Raw genomic sequence first — 25492 nt, forward strand, 5'->3', positions numbered from 1 at the left:
CCCTGCCAGGTCTCGGTAGACCCACAGTGACTCTCCGTGGATGTCCGGAGCTACTGCAAACGAGAGTGCCGATTCTGGAGGAGGAGGAACTCGGAGGGCAGTTCCAGGCGGCCGGGGAATAGCGCGACTGGGCTGGAGACGCCTCCGCTGCTCCTCCCGGTCACTCATCCCGCACATCCCAGCGCCCAGAGCCCGGAGCCACCCTCAGCCGGGGATGCGGGAGCCCTCCTGACACCGGCCACTCCACAGAGCCCTTTTTCCTTACGTTGCAGAGGGATTTGGGGGCGAAGTGTTGATGACCTAATTTTCCAGGTAGGCAGACTTTTTCACTCCGAGTACAGGGGTTCTGTGGCTCCTTACTGGCGGAGCTCCAGCCGGGAATAACATAAATCAGTCTGAAATTTCAGCCCGTGCCTGCTGCTGCTCACTGGCTTTCCAGCAAGGTGCCTATTTCACATTTAGACAGTAACTGCTATAAGAGAATATAAATTTTTCCTTTACTTTCAGGCCTTGGCTAGTTTGGGTGTTTTCCCAAGGTTTTGGGGTTTTTTTCCAGGTGTGAGTAGTGTGGGCCACAAACTGCCAGGGCTACAGGTCTAGAAAATCCCTCAGTTGAAGGGGGTGGATTAGTTCAGCAGTAACAGTGAAGTGATAGGAGCAGGGCAGAGAACTGCTCTGCTATGTGATTTCCACTTCAGTTTTGGGATTTTGGAAGATGTGATTTAGACTCACCTGTGGTCCCTGTCTCCTATTTTTGCTGAATTACATCAGCACAAGCTCGTCTGTTTTGGGAGGTGGCAGCACATTTAGGAATTCATTGCACTTGGTGGCAGGGGTTTGCTCCCCTCAGCCTTCCTGCAGACCAGGCTTTCCCTGGCTGATATCTCTGGATAATTATATGGAATACCTGGAGAAGATCTGAAGTCTGTAGCTGAAACCTCTCCCCTGGGTGCTCTGCCCAGGGATGAAAATTACAAGGCGAGTTTTTGTAGTGGCTGCAACCAGCACTGAAATTCCCTCCTTGTGCAGCATGTAAACCACAGGCACACAAATGGGAAGGAAGAGGAGGTGCATTTAAAAGAGTTTTGTTCCAAATGGGACATATTTTTCTTTTCTAGTTTCATTTATCAAACATCTGAGTGGAGAAAATGCTGCATGCACAAGCAAGTGACACCACAGGCACTGCATGCTGGGCATGGCCATGGAAAATGCTGGGACTGAGCAGCAGGGAGGCTTCAAACTTTATTCTGAATATTTTAGCACAGCCAGCATAAGTCTCCTTTCTTGAGAGGAATGCAGTATGTGTGGCTTTAAATTTATGTGGCTTTAGATAAGTTCCTTGAAGGCAGTGTTAATTTAGACAGCCGAGCATCTCGATTTTTGGGAATTTGGGGAACAGTTTGGTCAGTTACAATGGGTGTTCTGGTGTTGGAGGAGACATACACAGTGCACCAGGGGGACCTTCAGGAATATCAATGTATAGGATAAAGCAGACCATGGCTCTGCCTGGCCAGGTGCATGAGGTGACATTTCCACTGCACTGGGATCTGCTCAAAGTAGTACCTGGGATTTGCACTAAGATATGTGAGCAAAAATAACCAGATATAATTTGCACATTTGAGCCACTGCAAGTGAATTCTTTGCCATAATATCACTTTTGGTTCAGTTGCTCATGTTGGAAGAGAAGCAAGCAGAGAACTTGGGTCCTCCTGTGAGGCCCCTCTTTTGCAGGTCTCTGTCTAGATAAATCCATATATTTTCAGTTATGTGCGTAACAGCCAGGTCAGCTGGAATCTCCGTGTGGGACCAGCAAAGACTATGCATTTCTCTGCACCTGAGGTAGGAGCACAGACCCTCATTCAGGGAGAATGGTGCAAGACAGTGCCCTCAAAAATTTTTCAGAGGATCCACTGCTTGAGATTGCCTATTGTTTTTCCCTTGTGTGCAGGGCGAAGGAGGTGATACACTCAAAAATACAAATACTGAGAGAAGGCCTCATAGGAACAAAGGTCCTGCTCTGGCACAGAGATAAGTCAAGGAAGAACAGGATGGGCAGACCCAAGTGTTCAGGCATTATGAGTCAGCTCCCAGTTTGCTCTTTGCATTAGTTTTTTGAACTGTGTTCAAAAATTGCATTCAACATACAGAAAACAGTTAGTCTGAAATACCGGTGAAATCTGAGGTTTCCATCTCAGCATCTTTCAGTGGCAGGTGGGACTTTAAGTCAAATATCAAATGTTATGGGGTTTGCAAGAGCGTCACAACAGCTGGTGGTGCTCTGAGGATGACAAAATGGGCAGCATCACCCACCCCAGCCGTGGATGCCCCTGAGGTGGGCACTGGAGCTCCCAACAGCCTCCCACCGTGTATCCAGGGGGGTTAATACGGGATGGGAAGCTGGGAGAGCAGGAGACTAAGAGAGCTCAAGGTGCAGAGTGGAGTAGAGGAGACGGTGCAAGAGGACCCCAGGGAAGTGAGTTGTGTCTTGTGTTTTCAGGAGTCACTTCCCTGCCTCGTTGTTCTGCCTATGGAGAGTCCAAGGCTGTGGTGCTTCACTGACCCAGTCCCAGGCCCCAGGGGCTCTGGGCAGGAGCTGTCCTGTGCCAGAGCTGGTCCTGGTCGCCTGTGCAGGCCAACTGCTCTGCTCTACAGTGCCTTTCCACCCACACACGCTGAGGGAAAGAAGGAGGGAGAGAGGGAGGTGGTTAAACTCAGCATGCAGTGATGAGTCAGACACTTGGCCAAAACCCTCAGTGCTCCCAGCCTCTCCAAAAGTTGTCTCCATCTTCCTCAGCTAAAGGCTGGCTTCAAAATGGTGCTGTCTGAAGGCTCAAAGCTGTTGTGTCCTACAAAAGATCAGGATCTCCTGCAGCTCTGTTTTATGAAGGGCAAACAAAACAAGGAAAGACTGCAGTAGGCTTAGAGAGGGAGAATCTTGATCTTAACTAAAACACCCGTTTAGCATGAAAGTGTTTTATCCCTGCCATACCCCTTTTATTCTCTGCAGCACAATGGAAGTTTAGCCACACTGACTCATGCGGGACGTCATAGAATCGTAGAATGGTTTGGGTTGGAACGGACCTGAAATCCCACCCCACCCCACCCCATCCCCTGCCATGGGCAGGGGCATCTTCCACTAAACCAGGTTCCCCCAAGCCCCATCCAATCTGGCCTTTGACACTTTCAGGGATGGGGCAGCCACAGCTTCTCTTGGCAACCTGTGCCAGGGCCTCCCCACCCTCACAGGGAACAATTTCTTCCCAACGCACCACATAACCCTGCCCTCTGGCAATGGGAAGCCATTCCCCCTTGTCCTGTCACTCCGGGCTCTTGTCCAAAGTCCCTCTCCAGCTCTCTTGTTGACCCTTTTGGTACCAGCCAGTGCTGTAAGGTCACCCCAGAGCCTTTCCTTTTCTAGACGGAAGAACCCAAATTCTTTCATAAGCACAAGCCCTAGTGTGGAGGAGGGCTGTCACTGCTGCGGGGTCTCAGCAGCACTGACACCTACGTTTCCAGCATAAACCAGTTTGCAGAAGCCTGAGGTGTGCTGCAGCTGGCACTATAAACTGGGAGGGGACATGTCCCACCAGGCAAGAGCTAGGGCACCATGTGGAGAGAGGTCTCAAGGGAAGCCAGGGAGGGCTGAGTTGCCTGTGTTCTTCAGTAATGCTGTTCCTCAGTCAGCTGTGGCAGAACTCAGCTGCATTGCTCACTTGCCCTCCCCCTGAATTGCCATTGCCACCAAATGCATGCTCAGTGTCCCTTCAAGCCTTGGACTCTTCCAAAAGTTACCCAAAAAAACCCCCAAAACATTCAAGAAAGAAACTGTCTTTTTGGACTGGATTCAGGCCTTTTTTTCATAACAGACATCCCACATGCCCCTTACTGGTTAGTGTTGAGTTGGCTACCATGCAGAGAAGCATCTCTGGCCCAGCACAGGGCCATGTTGGTTGGTTCTGGGGTCCTCTAGAAGCAAAGGTGAGCATCTCCCCTTCCTCCATATTCCACGATGATGACAAGTGTTGCTTGAATGTTGCCTGAGAATATCCTTTCGAATCCCATGCACCTTTCAACACTTCCATACATTCCTAAGAACTTTTCAGACCAGATCTCTAACTCTTCTGATGCTTTAAGTTGTCATAACCCTACATGAAATAAACTCCCACATGCAGCTGGGCCTTGGAGGCATGGTGATGGGTTGAGCACTGAAGATGTGCATTTCTTCAAGAGATTTTTTTATTTGTCCTTTCACTCCGTGGGGAGTGAAAGGGAACATTTACAGGGAGCATAGGCTGGCTTTGTGTCATGCCAGCAGAGTCAGGAGATTGTGCATCATGTTTGACATGTAACCTGTGTTTTTCCACAGGCATCTGAATATCCTGAGGGGCTCCTGAGATGTTTAGACAAGCCTTGTTTCCCACTCTCCTTTGTGTGGCTCTAGTTCCTCTCCATGCCGCTCAGCTTGATGTGGATGGTGGAGATGTCAGTCCTACCTCCTGTGCAGGTATTAACCAAATAATTTGGGTCACCTTAGTGGGCAGCAATTTTAACAAAAACAATGCTCAGTTGTAGAACCTGCTTGCCAGGAATTGATACTGGGACATTCCACCTCCCCTGGCCCTCTGCACTCCTGTGGTAACAATCCATCTGTGGGGAACACCGTCCTCCACCCAAAATCATGTTTCCATGTTTGCTTTGGTGTGCAGAGGGCTAGAGATGGAAAGAGCTGGGGTCTGCCAGTGGTGGTCTCTCCCAGCAGATGCAGTAACAATCACCGGTCAGTCGCCAGCAGTCAGCTCTCTATCTGATGCCAGAAAATTGTTCGCTTTAAATCTGGTGATTTCCTCATTTTTCAGTTATACTGCAGAGGTGATTTACAGGTCCAGCCGGACTCTTACCAAAAAAAGCAGGATTTTCAAGATTGATTTAGTACTGAGCAGTGCTGGATTAATGGTTGGACTTGATAATCTTAGATGTCTTTTCCAACCTTAATTATTCTGTGATTCTATAGCAGGTCTTAGAAGTCCTGGTCACTGGGGAACCATCTGACCCAAACACAAAGTGTCACTTCTAGAGCTAGGTGGGACTTGTGCATTTCCGGGCATCACACTTGGTCCAAGTGTCTGGGGGACAGCAAAGGGGGTGCATGAAGTGCTCTGACATGGTCTGAATAAATGTTCCCATGCAGAAAAGAGGAACTGCCCCATCAATGTCTACTTCATCATTGACACCTCGGAGAGCGTGGCTCTGCAGACTGTGCCCATCCAGAGCCTCGTGGACCAAATAAAGCGCTTCATCCCCATGTTCATCGATAAGCTGGAGAGCGAGCTCTACCAGAATCAAGTCTACATCACCTGGCAGTTTGGTGGGCTCCATTACTCAGACGTGGTAGAAATTTACAGCCCCTTGACAAGCAGCAAAGACATTTACCTGCCCAGGCTGTCTGCCATTAATTACCTGGGCCGGGGCACCTTCACGGACTGTGCAATCTCCAACATGACCCAGCAGATCCAGACCCAGATGGCCAACGGCGTGAACTTCGCGGTGGTCATCACCGATGGCCATGTAACGGGCAGCCCCTGTGGGGGGATGAAGATGCAGGCTGAGAGGGCACGAGACATGGGCATCAAGCTGTTCGCGGTGGCCCCCAGCGAGAAGGTGTACGAGCAGGGTCTGCGGGAGATCGCCAACCTGCCGCACGAACTCTACCGCAACAACTACGCCATCACCCAGAGGGACACCCTGGAGATCGATGTCAACACCATCGACAGGATCATCCAGGCTATGGTAGGTGCAAGGAGGGGAACAGGGGGCACAAGAGGAGCAGTTCACAGATGGGAGATGCTTTCTGTTCTGTTGGCTGTTGGAGATAACCTTTTGGAGGGAAAGTGCAGCTTTTTTCTGGTAGTTAGCCAGGATGCCTTGGTTTGTGTCTCCGTTTCCCAGCATGTCTGGGCAGGCTGCCACCCTAGTCCTGGCTCTTGCTGAAGACCAGGCCATACCCCAGCCTGCTCCCCATCCAGAGGCATGTGGAAGAGTGTGCCACACTGAGACACGTGCTCACCATCAGCATCATCCTTGAGACTTCAGCTGTGAGGCGCTATTAATCAGGGGCTCTCCAGAGGGCATCTTTACAGCCAGGGGACCTTTACCACCTCCTCTCCCTTACCACCACACTCCCCTCCAAGGGTGAGCTGCTGTCTCCCCCTTGGGACTGAGCACCTTAACTGATCTTCTTCCTCCTGTTCTCTCCTTTGCAGAAACACGAAGCCTACGGCGAGGTGAGTGAGCAGCATCTCTGTGTCTTTGCCACATGACAGGTTTAATTTGCCCCAATTGGAGCAGACCAGCTCACACCCCAGAACAGCATGGACCTGCATGGGATGGGTCCCTGCCCACCTGCAGAGTCTAGAGACACATTCCCTTATCCAGGTGTTGTAATGGCACACTGGACTCACTCCCTGCCTCCCCCTCACCTGCAGTGGGTTCTGGTCTATGGAATAAACTCATTTCTCCATTTTGGAGACATATTACATAAATGGTGCCCCTGCTGAAGCTCCTGCCCTGCTGGTACCACAGGGGCAGGGTTTGGCACACAGAGGTTGTGCAGGGGATGCTCCAAAGAACATGCCCGTCCCGTGATGACCGCAGATGAGCAAGCCCCCACCACCTCTAACACTTGGCAGTCTTGTTCCTCCAGTCTGGGCCCAGAGCCAAGCTATAATGAACACGCTCATAGCAACTTTCCACTCTTAATTTACGCGCAGCACTTCTTTGTGTGCTTGTTGCTGCTTCAGCCCTGATCCAATAGATTTTAGCCCTGAGTTGGTGGGGAGAGGAATGTGGAGAGCTGTGGGTGCAGAGCTGAGCTGAGTTTGGGATGCACACTATCAGTACCTCAGTTTAATTTCTTGTATTTCAGTGCTACAAGATGAGCTGCCTGGAGATTGCAGGGCCACCTGGTCCCAAGGGATACAGAGGGCAGAAGGTAAGTGGGAAAGGCACTTAGCTGTGGGAAAGGTAATAATACCCCTGCCTGCCGCAACCACTGCAGGATGCCCTAGACCTCACCTCACATCACCTCAGCTGCCTTCTTAGGTAGCACCCAGCTGGGAAATATCCCCCAGCATCTATCTTGGCCCTTGAAGACACAGCCAACACTGGTGTGCCCGTGTCTGTGCCGAGGCTGATGCACTGCCAGCCTTGCAGAGAGACACTGGAGCACCTGAGGACACCAGGACTGAGGCAGCAGTTGTCACTGAGTTCCCCACTCTCAGAGCAGGGCTCTCACATGCACAAGGGTGTCCCACTCTCCTGCTCCAGCTCTATGTGCTCTGACCTCCTAGAAACTGCCATTTTCTCAGTCAGCACCAAGCCTGGACTTATGCTGGGTTTTTCCTTTCCTTAGGGTGCAAAGGGGAACATGGGTGAGCCAGGTTCCCCGGGGCTGAAGGGACGACAGGTGAGTTGTGGAAAATCCTCCCCTCAGTTTGCTACATCTCTGATGACCTCAAGCTAACTCTCCGTGCCTTCCTCCCCGAAGGGCGACCCAGGTATTGAAGGTCCGATCGGATACCCCGGTCCCAAGGTAAGAATCACATAGCTGATGGCTGAGCTCTTTGCATTCCCTGGTTTTTGGTAAAGCAAGGGAAACTTTGCTTCTCCCTCACACCTGCCCATTTCCCACCCCACACCTCTGTGCTCAGCTCCTGCTGACTGCCCAGGCACTAACACAGGGTTTTGTATTTTTTTTCCTTTGTCCAGGGTGTCCCAGGGCTGAAAGGAGAGAAGGTGAGAAAGAAGAGTTGGAATGGCTGTCTGGCACTTGACAGGGACCACACTCCTTTCTGATGCACAGAGAGTTTAGCTGTGATGGGGAAGGATAGTAACTCTATTAAGGTGTAATTGTGGGCCTGGGGAGGAATTTCCAAGGGCATCGCAAAGCCTGTCTCCTCCTTCAGGCTTTGATCACGGTCTGGTGAAGTGGGAATGGGTTTAGGATGTAAATGGAGGGCGAGAGGCAGGTGGTGGGGATGGCGACTGAAGGGGGAGGCAGGGTGGTGGGGGATGCAGGCAGTGTCTGACTTCCTGTCCTCTTCTTCTCCCAGGGAGAAATTGGATCTGACGGACGGAGGGTAAGAAAGAGCATTTTCTAACTTGCACTTATTTCCAGCTCCCAAACCCTTGGACTGTGTGTTAACAGATCCCTCTTCTTTTTATTTTGCCATGATCCAAGGGTGCCCCTGGCTTGGCAGGAAGGAATGGCACAGATGGACAGAAGGTAACTGGGAGCACTGGGAGCACCCTGTAATGTTGCTGCCACTGTTCCATTTCTTTACCCTCTCTCATCTCCAAAGGCTGTTTAGTTTCTTCTCTCCCACATGCTGGCTTTCTGTTCCAGCTGAGGTTCCTGTGAACTTATCTGTACATTATTCTGCATGTTCTGTAGAAATATATGAAGTAATTCAGGTCACAGGAATGAATGTCAGAATATGCTGAGTTGGAAGGGACCCACAAAGATCAAGTCCAATTCAACAGGACACGCCAACCATCCCACCCTGTGCCTGAGAGGGTTGTCCAAACTCTCCTTGAGCAGTGGCAGGACTGGGGATGTGATCACTTCCCTGGGGAGCCTGTCCAGTGCCCCACCACCCTCTGGGGGAAGAACCTTTTCCTAATATCCAGCCTAAATCCCCCCCACAGCTCCATGCCATTAAGTGTCATCCTTGGTCAGCAAGCTCTCTGCAGGATGTGAATGTGTGACCCAGTCTGTGCTCCTGCTGAGAAGGTGATAAGGCCAGATAATTTGGGTGTAGATACCTTATCCTGATTGTTAGTGAGCCCTACAGGACACGGACACAGAAATTTGGTTTTCAGGGCAGTTTGTCACTTCATCTCTAAACCACAGCTTGGATTTAGTATTAAAGCCCTAAAGACAAATTCAAAGGTCTCACAGCAAAGTCCCTGGCTTTGTCCACTGGCCAGCACACTCTGGCTTTGCACAGTTTCCTATACCCAGCCCCCAGTGTATCTGTGGGTAATAACAGTTCTTCCCACTCCTCAAGCGCTGCTCTAAAGCATCCTTCACTACTCCCTCCTCTAAAACACTAAAGCCCTTCAGCTGCCCCCAGCCTCTGTCCCAGAGCTGTCTCAGCACACTCAGCACTGCACTGTCTCAGTGACAGAGCTGTTTTGGGACACAGGGCAAGGCAGTCCCTTCTCTCAGGGTGTCTGTCAGGCAGAGTGGTTGCTGCACTCCTAAGCTGCTCTGACGGGAGAGGCGTGAGAGAGGAGCAGCACAATCCTGGACATGAGTGACCGCCAAATCCAGCCTCAAGGGACATTCCCATCTCTCAGGGTACACTCATGGGATGAGCCTGCCTGATTTCCTTTAGTCTGCTTTCTTCTTCTCCACTTTTCTCCGTGTTCGAGGAATACACTTGCTATTTATTCTCTAGCTGTTGACAGATAAGGTCAGCGGATGATGCTAACATTATTAACGTTATTAATGTCAGCAAGAAACGCTGGGTTTTCCCTTCAGCCACCTATAACTTCTCAGTCTTTTCCTTTTGAACGTAATTTCTCCAGGGCAGGCTGGGGAGAATTGGACCACCAGGATGCAAGGGTGACCCTGGTGACAAGGTAGGAATGCTTGACTCTTTCACCAGCATATCATTTATGTAGCTGCTGAGTGGTACATAGGTAGAAGGGTGGCCAACGAGAGGTTACTAGCCCATTTTCCTACTGGCTGTATAATCTGATCCCAGACCTGGGATCCCTGGAATGGGGACCATGGTTTGATTTTTCTGTGCCTCCTTTCTGTGGACAAGCAAGCTGGGAGCCCCCAGTGTCCCTTCCCTCCACATAGGGAGGAGGAATTGCCCCTTTCATGAACATTAGCAACAAGCAAAAATTACTTTAGCCTCTAGAGCAACTTTCTAAGCACTGGCTAAGAAATGTTATTTGATTAGGAAGTTTTATTTGATTCATTCTGCATGGAAGTGTTCCCAATGTGAAGTGCGTGGTTCTTTGTCATTTCCCTCCCCAGGGCCCTGATGGCTACCCAGGAGATGCAGGAGACCAAGGAGAAAGAGGAGATGCAGGCATAAAGGTACAAGTGCTGTGGACAGACAGCAGGGTGTGGGCAGAGGCAGTGGGGACAGCTAAACACCATTCCTTGTATTTTTATATATATATCCTAAATCCTTTACTGCTTATGGAGCTCATAGGCTTTGGGGTCTGGATTTCATCACCAGGCACAGGCACTGAGGGAAGGGCCTTGCTGGCCTTGCTCCTTGGGCTGCTTGGGGTACAGCGTGCTGGTGAGGCAGGCAATGACCATCGGCTCTCTGGCTCTTTCAGGGGGATCCTGGCCGGCCTGGTCGCAGTGGACCCCTGGGGCCCCCAGGAGAAAAAGGAAGCCCGGTAGGTTCATGCTGCATTCAAATGTCTCCAGGGTTTTACTGTGGTCCGTTCATAAAATCACAGAATGGTTTGGGCTGCAAGGGACATTAAAGCTCATCCAGTCCCACCCCCTGCTGTGGGCAGGGACACCTTCCACTAGCCCAGGTTGCTCCAAGCCCTGTCCAGCCTGGCCTGGAACACTTCCAGGGATGGGGCAGCCGCAGCCCCTCTGGCTTTGGGCAGGGCTGGACAGATGCTGTAAGGAACAGCTGACAAGCCTGACTCTGCTCCAAGGCTGGACCCCCTGCTCACGCCGTGTGGGCATGCTGGGTGTGTGGAAGCAGAACCGGGTGCTCATACACATTTCTGCTCGAGGAGGACTGCTTGACACGGGATAAAAATGGAAGGTGTGTGCACACCTTGACCTCTCTTCCAACAAACTGTATTTCTTTTTCTTCTGCAAGGGACTTCCAGGCAACCCTGGAGCTCAAGGGCCTGCTGGAACCAAGGGAAGGAAAGGTGAAGTGGGACCTCCTGGACCCAAAGGAGAGGCTGTAAGTGGCTGAATAGATCCCTGGACATTGGGCACACTGCAGGAACCTGAGAGAGTTTAATGGATGAGTGCTGAGAAACTCCTCTGTCCTGCTTTGTGCATCCCAAAAGATGTGCCGATGCTGATCTCCTTGTCTCTCCCATCCTCACAGAGCAGAACTCCCATAATCCTAAGCTTGATGTTAACCATTCACCTTAGAGAAGCCTCCTGTGTTCCCACATAGCCACACAGCCCTGGCCTCTGTGGATGCTCAGGGACACTTTGGCTGTACTTTGGCAAGTTCCCCAAAGCTCTGGCTCCTTAAAGGATCTCAAAGAGTCAGGATCTGGTGGTCATTATGGCAGAGCTCTGTGAAAAGGGCAGTGTCACATATCAGTGGTGTCACACAGACCCAAGTTAATATGATGGGGCACTGCAAATTTTGGGGAGTGGGTTGGAGAGGATGATCCCTGGCACAGCTCCACCAGCACCAAGGGGCCAGAACCCAGCCAGACTGTCCCCTTGTGCAAGATCCAGTGGGGAAAGCAACACTGGATGAGCTGGAAATAAATAGTCTTTAACCCTGAGGGAATGAACCAGGTATGTTTGTGGTCACTGTGGTGAAACACACCTGCCTGTTGCTTTCCAAAAGGAAGCATGGGCATCCCTGCTCCCCTGCTGCTGGGAGCCCACTTGCTTAGCAGGCAGGTGTACATCTCAGAGGGAGGAGGGAGGGCAGCCAGGGGTCACTGCCCAGGTGACATCCATCCTTTCACCCCATTTCACCCCATTCATGTGACTTCTGTGTCTGCCAAGGGGCGACGTGGAGATCCAGGGACGAAAGGCAGCAAAGGCACTCCTGGAGGCATAGGAGAAAGGGTGAGTGAAGCAACTGCCCAGGTTATTGCAAATAAGCCCCAAATGTATAGCACTGGGGAATGTGTGATGTGCTAGGGACCATCCATGCAGTGTCCATTCAGCGTCCGTGCAGCACCAGAGCTGGGAATGCAGATCCCACTGTGCTGTGCTCCCACTGTGCTACTGGCACCAGGTACAGCCTCCTCCTCCAGGGTTTGGTCCAGAGCGGGGATGAAGGGCAGCAAACCTCAAGGTTGAGAGACACAGTCAGGGGTCATACTGCCCTGACAATGTTTCAAACCAAGAAACACCGGGTTTGAGAAGGGCATCATGAAGCACTGCCATGCACACAGATAGCATTGGAGACATCCCTGACCAGGAATATCTTTCCCTTCTCACAGGGAGATCCTGGTCCAGAGGGTAATCGTGGTCTGCCCGGTGAGGTTGGAAACAAAGGAGCCAGGGTAAGCATGGAGCAAGGTTTGGTGACAGCCAGGAGCAAGGGGGAGCAGTGGTGCCATCCAGGGCAGCTTGCCTGGCTTTCCTCCTCATGCACTGTGTGTTCTTCTGTCTGTCTTTGCTGTTCAGGGAGAACAAGGACTACCAGGACCTCGAGGCCCTTCAGGTGCTGTGGGAGAGCCAGGCAGGATAGTAAGTCACACTTGGGCATGTGTGTGACCATGCCCTCCTTCTGTGGTGAGAACTTGCCCTGCTGACACAAGCTGCCTGCACTGTCCCTCCCAAGGAGAACCTGCACGACCTCCTCTCAGGGAGGCTCCAAAATCGAGTGTTCCCATGACAATGTGGAAGGGATCTCTGGAACTGGTGGGTCACTGGGGAGAAAGAGGATGGGACTCCACAAGCACCTATTTGTCCCGGGTCTGTGCTTAGTCCATCATGCCACTGTGGCAGTAGTGCTGTGACATCCAGGTGGCTCTATAGGACATGGGACCCCCACTGCTGAGACAATCACTGCCACAGTAAACTCACCAGCAAGAGAGATGGTCCTGCAGCATCATCTTGAGAGCTGGTTTCCCCAGCAGGGTCCCTTGTGTGCTGGGGGGCAGCAGGGAACATCCTCACTCACTTCCTGCCTTCTCCCTAAATCTGTCCTGCAGGGATCACGTGGGGACCCTGGTGACTTGGGCCCAAGAGGTGATGCTGGACCACCAGGACCAAAGGTAAAGCTCATGAATAAACCCCTACATTTGGAAAGGCTTATTTACTTATTTATTATTAAAAAGAAAAAAAAGTAGGCAGTTTTCACAGCAGAAACTTGTGTGCCTCATAATCAGACCTGAGCCTCCCTATGGGGCAGAGATGTAGGTCTTTTTCTGACCAAGGAGCTCTGATTACACTCCTCACTCAGAGCAAACTCAGGGGCATCCCTGGCATGTGACATCCCCAAGACCCTCCAAATCCTTGCTCTGCAAAGCTATTCCAAAGCTATTCCCAGGTGCAGAAGCCTTGGCTGCTGGTGGTGTCTCACACCCAGGGAAGATGAAGATGGCTGTAACTGTCACAGACAGAAGCAGGTCAGAAGGGCCAGGTTTGGTACCTCACAAGTCTTTTTTTTTTACCAAAGGGTGACAGAGGCAGGCCTGGCTTTAGCTACCCCGGACCCAGAGGACCTCAGGTACGTATTCTTCATCCAGCATGTGAGGAGATCTGTTTGAGTGGACGTTGCTGTTGGATCTGAACTGACTGAGGAAACAGGGAAGGAGGAAGAAAAATGCTCAGGATCACAGATGTGTGGAGCCTGTGAAGGAGAAAGGGGGTTCAATACCAGGACTGAACCTGGTCACAGTCCATCAGGTGCTGGGGACCCCAGTTCCAATCATGGTGATGATCTCTCAAGCATCAGCCTGAAGCTACAACTGCTCTTCAGCTTTTTGCCCCTCACTGCAATCTTTGGGTGTACTGGTGCATTGGAATTAAATACCAGTATTGCTGGATGGAATGTGCCTGGGCCTGTCTGGCCTTGCTGCTGGACCAAGGGTGGCAGCTGAGGTGGTTTCACCTCAGAGACACCTTTGGCTGGCTGGATGCTGCAGCTGGGCGCTTGGGAAAAGTCCAGGCATGCAGGAGCTCAGGTTTTACCTCTGGTAGAGAGGCTTCAAGGCGAGGGGAAGGAAAAGGAGTCGGGTTCTGATGGAGGGTTTGGGTCCAGAGCTTTATTCCTGGCACGCAGGCCTCTGAATGCAGCACCAGCTCCAACAGAACAACCAAACCCCGTGGTTGCTGTGTCTTTTAACCCCGGGGAGAGGGGGAGGGAAGGGGTAGGGATCCCACCAACCAGGTAAGGGGGGGAAGTCTCAGGGGACAAATGACAGCTGGATGGCCCAATGTCCCCAGGGCTGAGAGGCATCTTTTGAACTCTGCCAATCACACAACGCCCTTGCTGGAATGCCAAGATTGACGGACAGCACTCAGCAGGCGGCAAGGGAGGCGAAGGGAGAGGTTGTTGGCACACCTGGGGAAAGAACCGGAATGACTGAGACAGGCTATTACATCACACCGCAACACTGGTGCACAGTGTGGGGCCAGTCCTGGACAGCGGCTGACCTCTTCCTCCTCTCCTTTTGCAGGGTGACAAGGGTGAGAAGGGGCAGCCAGGACCCAAGGTGAGTCTGCTTGTCTCCATCATGTGTTTTTTTGTACTGACTGGAATGCCACGGAGTTGTCTCCCAGCCCCCTGGGTTAATGGCTAAGGAGCCAGACCCGCCAGCAGCTGCCCTGGATGTTCCCTGCAGCTGGAGCCTGATTATATCTCCCAAGTCCATCTCCTTTTGAAATCATATGAAAAATGTGTTGCAGAGCTTCTATTTTTGGAAGGTTTCTTGGTGTTTTTTTTTTTTTTTTTTTTGGTTAATGCCTGTATGAACACTGTTTGCTGTGCTGTGAGCTGCTGTTTTAGAGGATGCTCTCCCAGACCAGGCAGGCATGTGTTTGTGATACAGCAGAACCTCTGCCTGAGCACATCCAGATGTGCTCCATGCCGGATCTGTTTCTCCTTCCATCGAGCAGGGAGGACGAGGCGAGCTTGGACCAAAAGGAGTACAAGGGACCAAAGGAGAGAAGGGGGAGCCGGTAAGCAGATTCCCTGTGCTGCCGCAGGGTTGGTGTCTCCCTCCCGCATCGCTGCCCTGTATGCTGGGGATGACACTGCCGCTGTCTGCCTGGTCCCTGTCCCCAAGCTCAGGTGTAGCAGGCTGGTGACTGTGCTCAGCACAGCTGGGGCTGACCAGAGGGTCAGGAGGGGCCCTGAACACCAGGGGCTGCATTACTAGCATTGCCCAGGAAATATTTGACTCTTCTTTACTTCTTCCCCAGGGTGATCCTGGCCCAGGAGGAGAGCCTGGACAGCGTGGTCCACCTGGTGAAGCAGGCCCTGAGGTACAGTCCCATGGCATTGTGTCTGCGCAGATGCTGTTGGAGGGGACACAGTTGCCAGATGTGTCCGCTGGCTGACAGTGGGCCTTCTCCCCTTCTCCTTCCCCTTCTGCAAAAAGCCACATTTTTCATGGCTCTGACATCTAGTTCCCAGAAAAAGAACTCTTGGGAAAACTGTGCCTGAAATCCCTGTGCTCTTCTTACAGGGGACCCCTGGCCCACCAGGAGATCCTGGTCTGACTGTAAGTAACCCCTGCTACTCTTCCTCCTGGGGCAATAATGGCTTTTCCATGCACAGCCCAAGAACAAAATAGGACATCAGGTCCTTCTGCTGCCTGGCAGAGGTGGCCTGTGGCTTCCCATGGGAGCCAGGGGAAGAGGGAGGAGGGCTAGCTGGGTGGGAAGGGAAAGGGGAGCCTTTGCTTTAGAGGGAAGCATTCACCCTGCACCCCTTTCCTGGCAGGACTGTGATGTGATGACCTATGTGCGAGAGACGTGCGGATGCTGTGGTGAGCTGACATCACCGCTCCCCAGGGAAGGGGAACAACCACATGAGGGATTGGGACAGGGGGTCACCAGAAGGTTTCCAGCATCACTGACCCCTGTGTTTCCCTCCCCCTGCCCCTCTCCCCAGACTGTGAGAAGCGCTGCGGTGCCCTGGACATCATGTTCGTTATAGACAGCTCCGAGAGTATCGGCTACACCAACTTCACCCTGGAGAAGAATTTTGTCATCAACGTGGTCAGCAGGCTGGGCTCTATTGCCAAGGACCCCAAGTCACAGACAGGTCTGGACTCTGTGGGGACACAGTGGGGCACGGGGAAAAGAAAAGGGTCTTGGATCCCTTCAACCTCAGTGGTTATTTTCCATGTCTTTTCAGACCAGTTGGGCAGCTCTTTGACTCTCTCCACTTTTTCCCAAGGATGCAAAGCCAAGTAATGTGACACTTTTTTGGCAGGTGCCCGTGTTGGGGTGGTGCAGTACAGTCACGAGGGGACTTTTGAAGCCATCAAGCTTGATGATGAACGCATTGATTCTCTGTCGAGCTTCAAGGAAGCAGTGAAGCGCCTGGAGTGGATCGCTGGAGGCACCTGGACACCATCTGCCCTTCAGTTTGCCTACAACAAGCTCATCAAGGAAAGCAGGAGAAAGAAAGCCCAAGTGTTCGCTGTGGTGATCACAGACGGGCGCTACGACCCCCGGGATGATGACAAGAACCTCGGGGCTCTTTGTGGCAGAGATGTGGTGGTCAACACCATCGGCATAGGCGACATGTTCGACCAGCCGGAGCAGAGTGAGACCCTGGTCTCTATTGCCTGCAACGAACCCCAGCGAGTCCAGAAGATGAGGCTCTTCTCAGACCTAGTGGCAGAGGAGTTCATTGACAAGATGGAGGATGTGCTCTGCCCAGGTCTGTCCTTGTCTTTGCATGGAGCTGGAGTTTTGAGCCCCAGGGTTTGGGGAAGGGGGCAGAGATGTGTGCCAGTAAGTTGGCCAGCAGCTGGGTCATCCATAGTGGGATCTGACCTTAGCCCTGAACTCAGAGTCCTTCCTCAGATACAGACCAACCTTTTGGGGCAGTCCTTTGGTGTTCCTGTAAGAGACACTGTCCTGCCACTCCTACTGTGCAAACTGTGAAAGGGGATGGCAACACATGGCTCATTTTTCCTTGTTTCTTTTGCTTCCAGATCCACAGGTTGTCTGCCCCGAGCTGCCCTGTCAGACAGGTAAACATTACAAGTAGCTTCGTGCCATTTGCACAGACTCCGGGGGGAGACTGCACAACTCTCAGGAGTAGGAGGTGGGGTGGGCAACCCTGTTCAATCCCTTTGGAAGGCAGGAGTTTGGGAAATAGTGTTACTTTACGTGAGGAGAGGCCCCAGGGTTTCATCTCCTGCTCTTTTCCTGTCTCTCAGCTCTCTGCACAGGTAGGTACGAGTGCACTGTGTGAGTGCACCAGCATGGCTCATCCCTGATATTTTTCCCCATCCAAATTCCTGAGAGCCTGACTTGAGTTTGGTTTTGACCTCCAAACTCAAGTCAAAATCTCCTTGCTTAACACCCACTCACATGACCTTTTTAGCAGAATGGTCCTTGGGAGTGACAGGCAGAGCAGATATTAGGGATCAGTTGGAAAATGGCAATGTAGTGGACCTAAAGCTTTGGCTTCTCTAATGCTGGCTGTATTTAATTAACAATTAACTCAGAGTGTTGTATTAAAGGAAAAGACAGTAAGGATCCTCTGGTGCTCTGTGTGCTTGAAGGTAGCTTTACTGGCTCACATTTTGCTTGTTAAGGGGCAGATGTGCATCGCATATTCCTAGAGATCCTGTCTGTCTGAATCTCAGTGTCTGTTTAAATACTATAGATGAACTCTGTGCTGATGTACAAAGTTTATAGAGGACCACGGTTTTGCCTGTTCTGCAATTTTTGTCTCTTCTCTTGCCATGAATGTTTTTGTGGCAGCCCCCAGCTTCAACTGAGCCTTATACAGAATATCAAATTTCATTTTTAAGTAAGTCCCTTTGTTTCCATGCAAAGGAAAGGAAAACTGCTCCCAGGATGCGCAGAAATCCAGAGAAAATCTATAATTATTCCTGTCTAAAATCTCTTTCTGGTATTTTGAGTATTTGCACCTGGTCATGATGGGGACATAGTGTGCAACTGTGATGCTGAGCTGCTCTGCTGTGTCCTTTGAGGAGCTTTGCCTGCAAATCTGTGCATGAGGAGGTGAAATCCCCAGGCCACACTGGTGATTGCTCAGGTGTCTTCAAAGGTTTTGGTCTTTGCAGCCTTCCCATTTCCGAGGAACACAAGCAGTGGCACGCTTGTTTCTCCCGGGCTTGGGCCATCGAAGCCCTGCAAAGCAGGGCAAAGTTGTCAGTCCTTTCCTTGTAGTGCAGTTGGGTGTTCCTGTTCCTGATGCAAGGTGAGAACATCAGACAGAGGCAGTGGAATGGCTTGGTTGCTGGTGCCTGGCAGCCCTGGGGACCAGAACAGGAATGGCTTGAGGAGGCATCTGAGGGTGTTCCCTCTTCAGTGAATCCCTTAAGCCGTGCTGTACACAAACTGGGCTAAGTGTGGGCAGGACCTACGCCCCAGAGAACTTGGCAGGTAGAGTGATGAGGCTGGGTAAGGTTGGCCTCCTGTCAAAGTGCCCTTTCAGCATGGGCAAAAATTATCCTAGGTCTGGTAGATGAAATTTTAAGTAATGGGTTCAGGAGTCTCTGGGCAAGGAGCCTCCCACCCACCACACTGGCCAGTCCATGCTGCGCTGCTGTCATCGTTTAGAAGGATGTGCAGTGGTCACACTTCCCTAGTGGCAAGGGAACATGTTGGGTGGGGTGGGACATAAGGCACATGTCAAGGCCTGGGGCTTCTCTGGTTCTCTCTTGTGCCAATTCCCATGCAGTTCCTCTGGGTGGAGACGGTGCCCCTCAGAGGGAATGTGGGTGGGCCAGTGCACACCCATCCCCAGTGCGTGTGTTGCAGGCTGGCCATACGGACAGGTCAGGGAGGCAGCTCAACCAGCCCAGTTCTTGGCCCCATGGCTCAGCGTGATGGTTCTGACACTTGGAGGGGCAAATCAACTGCCCCAGCTTCAGCCTGGGTAATGCCAGCAGGGCACAGGCAGGGACAGGTACCACATAGAGCCTGTCTTCCCCCCATGCTGCCTCAGGGCTTTACCTGAGATCTTCCCATTTTCAGCACAGCCCCTTGTGTCTCATCGGTTACTGCTGTGCTAACAGGATGCTGGAGGGTCGAATGCTGAGCAAATCTGAACTAATCACTTGCTTCACAGAGACCGCATGACATCCTGAGAGGCTCTTGCTAACCGATGAAAAGGCTTTGCTTTGAGCTTTGGGGTTTTATTCAAAGTTAAATTCAGCACAGCCAGGTGCAGACAGAGGCTCTCAGGGTTCTGACAAGCCCAGACACCACGCGGCTGTGACTGCAGTCACTTCCCTGAGGCTGAGGGCCAGGCAAAGAGGTCACATAATGCTGTCCCTTAGATGTCTGCCTTACAGCATCACTTGGGCAGTTTGCACATAGCACAGTCCTAAGCTACATGATGGGTGAATCCCATCTGCAGAAGGAAGTGGCCTTTTTCCTGAGCACTGTTCCTTCTCCATTGTGCCTATGCCAGATCAGTAGGAACTGGGGAGTTCAGGTTCTGTGTAATTTGCTGGAGTCAGTTGATGTGTGAAAGATTTCAGGGCAAATCTCATGGTTCCTTAGACACAAATGGCAGAAAGATTTAAAATCTGGCTTTGGTCTTTACTTTCCTGTCCTTGTTAGCTCTGTTCTTCTCTGGTGCAGTGCAAGTAGGAAAGCCAGGTAGCTTTCAGAGATGCAGCCATTGCTAGCAAGCCCTGAAAATATTCTTTTGACGCTCACTTGCAGATGACAGGAACCCTGGGAGTGTAAACCCACTTATTTTCCACCCCATGGAAGAGGGAGTCAACATAGATTTCCCCAGCACCATACACTCGATCGCCCAGTTCCTAAACTCCACGCGGGAATCCCGGGACCCCAGCATGTACACCCAGCTGGTGGCCACTTTGGCCTTTACTGCCGAAAAAGCCAAGTTTGCCACTGGAAATGAGCGGCAAGAGTGGATGGACTTGTTCATTGACACCTTCAAAATGGTGCACAGTGAGATTGTGGGGGACCCAGAGACTGTGCTAGGGCTGTGCTGAGGCCTCTCTCGGGGGTCACGTGGAGGTGGAGGCTGAGTGGAGGTGGAACTCATCGCTCCTGTGTGGCAGAGGGGACAGCACAGGGGAAGATGCTTTTAGTTCAGGAGAGACAGAGGCAGTGAAATGGCTTGGTTGCACTCAGATGGGGGCAGGACACAAGGAGCAGTTCCCTCCAGCTTGGCCACCATGGTGGCTTTCCCTAGCAGTGTCAAGGAATGCTCTTGCTCTGCCTGCTGCTTTTTTGCCAAGAGCCTAATGATGCATTTTCCCCATGCCTTCCTGCATATGTCCTTGTGGACCCCCTCCAAAGCATCTTCTGCATGCTCTCTCCCGGTTACCACAGGCTCTCTCTCGGGTCCTGCAAGGCTGACTAAGCAAGGTGCATCCCTGCTCACCACAATGTCTCTGTGGACCCCCTTGTGGGCAGCTGGGGGTGTGGAGGGAAGGAGCAAGCAGGATGGGAGAGGGAGCAACCCTCCCTTTCTATAGGGAGCACTGTGACCTGGGCAGTGCTTCTCTCAGAAGCTTTGTGGTCTCCCCTGGCCTTTTTCTCTGCTTGTACATTTGTGTTTCCTCTGTCACAATCCACAGCATGTACCTGTCCATATACAAAAGGCAGATATTCTGTCACGTGGGGCTGGGTGGTCCAAAGCAAAACTCCTTGACTGATGTGAGTTGTTTGAAAGCAAGCTTGATGTAGTAGAGCCTACTCAATCCACACCCAGTGGTGCTTTGGTTCAGAGACTGCAGAGCCACCACCTGCACTGCAGGTATGCGTGTTTAGACAAGGCCTGGTATCTCCATCCGCTCAGCTGCCCCTGCTTGCAGAGTCAGGCAGGCCAGTGCCCTTCCCACCTCCAGTTTTACTGCTCTCAAGCTCTGTTTAGAGGTAGTGGAATTTTGTGTGCAGACACAGGAGTAGAAGCGCTTACTCTGACTGACATGGTATTATTACAATAAAGTATACTGAGCAAATGTCATATTTAATGGGGAGGAGGGAGATGTGCCATCTTCAGGAATGTGGCTGTAATATTTCCAGGTGTAAAAAGTGGAGCCAGTTGCCGAGCTCAGCCATTGGAATTGCCTGCTTTGCACTTACTGCAGTGCTCCCCCAAGGTTTCAGCACTTTTTCCTCCCAGGGACAAGTTGCTGAGAGAACTCTACTGCTATCAGTGCAGAATAGAGGGAAGAGAGTTCTGAGGGCTTTCCATGACATGCTGTGTGTTTTAGGTGAAAGCAAAAAGATCAGCCTCTGCCTGACTCTGGTCATAATTTGCATTTTCCAGATAGCCTGTGCAAAGCCAAATTCCCTATTATCTCTTGATTTTTTACTGCAAAATTAGTGTGACTTAGCCTGCTGGGATGCAGGACTGAACTCAGAGTAGTTAAGCTGCCCCAGCCATGATACCAGAGGAAAAGCTCCCAAATCCCACTGATTGGAAAAGGTCTCAGTGCTGGAGTATTTTGCTGAACAAAGAGAGAATTGGGGAAGATTTCAGCTAAGGAGGTGTTGATTTTATTTAATTTCATCACACAGTGGCCATTTATTCCTAGCAAAACACTAGAAAGTTTTTTACCTCTCAAAAACCTTCAGTTCTTTAGAGGTGGGGAGAGGGAGAAAATGTCTCTTTGCATGAGGAGTATTTGTGCTTGTTCTTGTTAGAGGCAAATGGGTGAAGAAGTGGTTTTTTAAGCATAACCCTAGCTAATCCCTCTGATAAAACCAGATGGATTTCATCACAATAGCAGTTCCTTCAGGGAAGCTCTTGGGCAAAATAAGGACGTGATAAAGATAAGGAGCTGTGTAAAGGATGGTCCACGCCTCCCCAAAGACAGGAGGAGCTAGGAAAGGAGGAAACCCCAAAAAGGTCTGGGATGTCAGTCCCCACTTCACTTTCATCTCCACTGTCAACACTGGGAAAGAATAGAGGAAATACAAGTTCCTCAGGTTTTAGAAGAAGCAGGAAGGTGATGTGAATGGGTGGGGCTGCTCTGCACACACTAATGGCAGAAAAATCAATGAAAAAGAAAAATCACTTTCTGATTATTTGTGTTGCCTTCCTTAGACATCCTCAGCTGTGAGCCACAGGCATTCATGATCCGCATGAAAAGGACCAATGCACCAGTTAAAAGCACAACAGCACTGGTTGGCCTAATTCATGGTGTCTTTGAGAGCTTCTCTTCCACTTAGGATGAGAATCTTGCTGTAGAAAAGGGTGCTCAGGTCCTCAGCCTCTCAGAAATGGGAACAAGCTGCAACCAGAGCCTGACACTGAACAGGACAAACCCAAGGCTTTGCTGCCTCACATTCCCTCGGGATAGCTCATATGTAAAGGCACCTTATCAAACACTGGAAAGCAGCTTTCTCCAGCTGTGAGGGCTGAGCAGCGAGCCTGGGGAATGCTCCTATCAGATGTGCACTGCGCTCTTGTTGAAGCTCCATGGAGTGATGCTGCGCTCTGCTTAGCCAGGAGTTCTTCAGGCTTTCTTGTCGTCTTAAAAAACATGTGGGCAGCCTTGGGGGAGGCTGTTAACACTGCCCCAACACGACGCACAGCCCCTGCTCCCACCTGCTTTCACAGACCCTCACATAGGTGTTGCGCTGTGTGGTTGCAAGGGGGATTCCTTCCTGCCTTTCCGCCTCCACAGCTGCTCAGAGCAGGTGAGGACCAGGAGTGCAGGTGCTGCCAAGGTGAGGTATCCTTGTGGCAGCAGTGCCTGCGTACCAGGAACTGCAGCATCAACGTGCCTTTACACAGCATTTCTCACAGAAGTTTGGGCAGAGGTGAGTATGTGCCTTCGTTGCTTCAAAGGAGAGGAGTTAACAAGTGAGAGGACAAAAGGAAATGGCCTCAGGTTGTACCAGGGGAGATTTAGATTGGATATTAGGGGAAATTTCTTCACTGAAAGGGTGGTCAGGCACTGAAACAGGCTGCCCAGGGAAACATCATACATCCAAGTGTTCGAAAAACATGATGTGGTGCTTAGGGACATGGTTTAGAGGTTAACACAATAGTGCTGAGTTAATGGTCAGACTTGAGGATCTCAGAGGGCTTTTCTAACCATTCAGATTCTGTGATTCCCTGGTTCTGGGCTGAACCCAGGCACAAGCACTGTTCAGCACTAGGGAAGCTCTGTCAGGCTGGGTTTGCTCATAGTGTGGAAATTCAATCTAACGTTACACTCCTACCCGCAAGGGTAGCCCTTGTTGCCACAAATGGATGCTCAACATGGGGCTGCTCCAGAAGCTCCTATTCTTTGCCAGGGATGCAACACAACATGGCAGCATCTTTGGGACTTCACCCTTTCAAGATTCAGTCTCAGACCCACTCCCACTGCTTGAGAGTGCTATGGGCATTGCCCTGCTGCCAGCTCAGGAGGAACTGAGAGGAACACTGAATGCAATGCACATAACTACAGAAAAGGGAGGAAATCATGGTCCCTACCAGCTGACTCAAAAGACAGCTACTTTCTTCTACTTTTTGTTTTTTCCTGAGTTTATTCACTGCATATATTCATATGTTCTATATGATTAGACTGGGCTTGGAGCAATCTGGTCTACTGGAAGGTGTCCCTGCCCATAGCAGGCAGTTGGAACAAGATGAACCTTAAGGTTCCCTCCAACCCAAACCATTCTGAGATTCTCTGATTCTATGATTTTATGATAAGAGTAACTCTGATAGTAAACCACTCTCCTGAAGTAACTGAGAGGTTTGCAGGTGCTGCTTGCCATTAATCTCTGGATATTCCTCTCACAAATAAGAGCTGGAAATTGATGTAGGGCAGTGGGCGTAATTCTGGGACTTAAATGCACAGACATGTCTAACTTCACGAGGGTCAGTCCCAGAATTAACATTCATTAAATGCCCAGTAGCTGAGGACATCAAAAGCAAAGCTCCTACATTTCAAGCTGTAAAGACAGGCTTTGGTAGTGGGGTTGGGCTGGTCCTTCTTTGGACAAGGATGCACAGAAGCACCTCCAAGCCAAATTATCCTCTAGTCTTCTCATTCTCCCAGCTCCTGTCTTCTTCTTCCCCCTGCAGAGCTTGCTGTAGCCCAGTGCACCCAGCGCCCTGTTGATGTCGTCTTCTTGCTGGACGGCTCAGAAAGGATCGGGGAGCAGAACTTCCAGAGTGCCCACCGCTTCGTGGAGGATGTGGCCCGGCAGCTGACGCTGGCCCGGAGCAACAGTGACCACATGAACGCCCGGATCGCGCTGCTGCAATACGGCAGTGAGCGGGACCAGAACGTGGTCTTCCCGCTGACCCACAACCTCACCGAGATCTCCGATGCGCTGGCACAGATCAAGTACTTGGACTCGTCCTCCAACATCGGGTCAGCCATCATCCACGCCATCAACAACATCGTGCTCAGCCCAGGCAACGGGCAGCGACTTGCCCGGCGCAATGCCGAGCTCTCCTTCGTCTTCATCACCGACGGCATCACGGGAAGCAAGAACCTGGAGGAGGCCATCAACTCCATGAAGAAGCAAGATGTCATGCCCACGGTGGTGGCACTGGGGAGGGATGTGGACATGGATGTCCTGCTGAAGCTTGGCCTTGGAGACAGGGCAGCCATCTTCCGGGAGAAAGACTATGACAGCCTCTCCCAGCCCAGCTTCTTCGACAGGTTCATTCGGTGGATTTGTTAAAAGAAGGGCACATACACAATCCTTCTCTCACTGATATACACACCCCTGATATTACCTGTTGTATTTTCTTCCCCCTGTATGGTTGCTAGCCCTGAAGACTTGCCCTCTGGGTCCTCCTTTCTAACCAAAATCCAGAGCTCTTTATTGATTTTCATGATTTTCATGATGAAGAGTCATCATGATGAATCTTACATTTATGGTGCTAATTAAAACCCAGATCAAAGCAGGATACAGAGCCATATGAAGTATTTCTGTAAAGCTTTGCACACACCAAGCCATGACTTGTGTATGTACTGTAATCCTAGGAGGGCTTATCAGAGATGCAAGAAACCTTTCCAGTGTAGCAGGACCAATGAATAACTCAATCTCTCAATATCTCTCAGTGCCTCTTGCCCAACCTTTCTGGGAACAGCAGGATGGTGTGAGAGGTACTGCTGCCTTCCACAGATGCTTCTTTGGGGGGATTTATCTATGTTAAATTTCACCAATCATCTCTAAGATCTTTATTTTCCTGTGGGCCTCACCTGCCTTGATTCCTTCTGTTATTCTGCCCTTCATCAGAACCTGCTCATCTATTACTGCACTCAGAATTTCAGCTGAGAGGGGCAGCATGACTCCCAGCATCAAAATACTGGGCAGCCACCAGAGCTGCCTCCCAGTCATCCCAGTATGCTCAAAGCATCCATGGTACCTTCCTCCCACCAGTATCTGCTGAGCAATGCCCAGATTTGAATTCAAATTGTGCTGTCTGCAAAAATAAACGAACCTTTTCCAACCTATCCTGAAAAAGCCTCTTTTTTCTGTAGTTGTGGGGTGTGGAGACCCTGGGGGCATCCCCTGGGTCGGGGAAACACAAGAAGCTTCCCTCAAAAAGCTGATAAAACCCCATTGGCTCCTTCCCCCGTTCCTATGTCTGTTCCTGCATCCCTGAGGCACTCCCTCCCTATTCCCTGA

General features: G+C 51.1%; 1 protein-coding gene across 1 annotated transcript; it reads left to right on the forward strand.

The window, feature by feature from the left end:
• Positions 1 to 25317, forward strand: COL6A2 (collagen type VI alpha 2 chain). Its single transcript, XM_005430631.2, has 28 exons — positions 1 to 312; positions 4367 to 4504; positions 5189 to 5787; positions 6261 to 6281; positions 6923 to 6988; positions 7409 to 7462; positions 7544 to 7588; positions 7765 to 7791; positions 8109 to 8135; positions 8237 to 8281; positions 9589 to 9642; positions 10049 to 10111; positions 10363 to 10425; positions 10869 to 10958; positions 11753 to 11815; positions 12196 to 12258; positions 12383 to 12445; positions 12913 to 12975; positions 13380 to 13430; positions 14383 to 14418; positions 14822 to 14884; positions 15128 to 15190; positions 15394 to 15429; positions 15651 to 15696; positions 15822 to 15974; positions 16146 to 16598; positions 16876 to 16914; positions 23931 to 25317. Exons 2-28 carry the CDS (start codon positions 4396 to 4398, stop codon positions 24536 to 24538), a joined length of 3063 nt encoding a protein of 1020 aa, XP_005430688.1. The 5' UTR covers positions 1 to 312; positions 4367 to 4395; the 3' UTR covers positions 24539 to 25317.
• The last annotated feature ends 175 nt before the right edge of the window (positions 25318 to 25492 follow it).

Source organism: Geospiza fortis, unplaced genomic scaffold (genome assembly GCF_000277835.1).
Source record: "Geospiza fortis unplaced genomic scaffold, GeoFor_1.0 scaffold474, whole genome shotgun sequence".
In the NCBI taxonomy this organism is placed as follows: Eukaryota; Metazoa; Chordata; class Aves; order Passeriformes; family Thraupidae; genus Geospiza; species Geospiza fortis.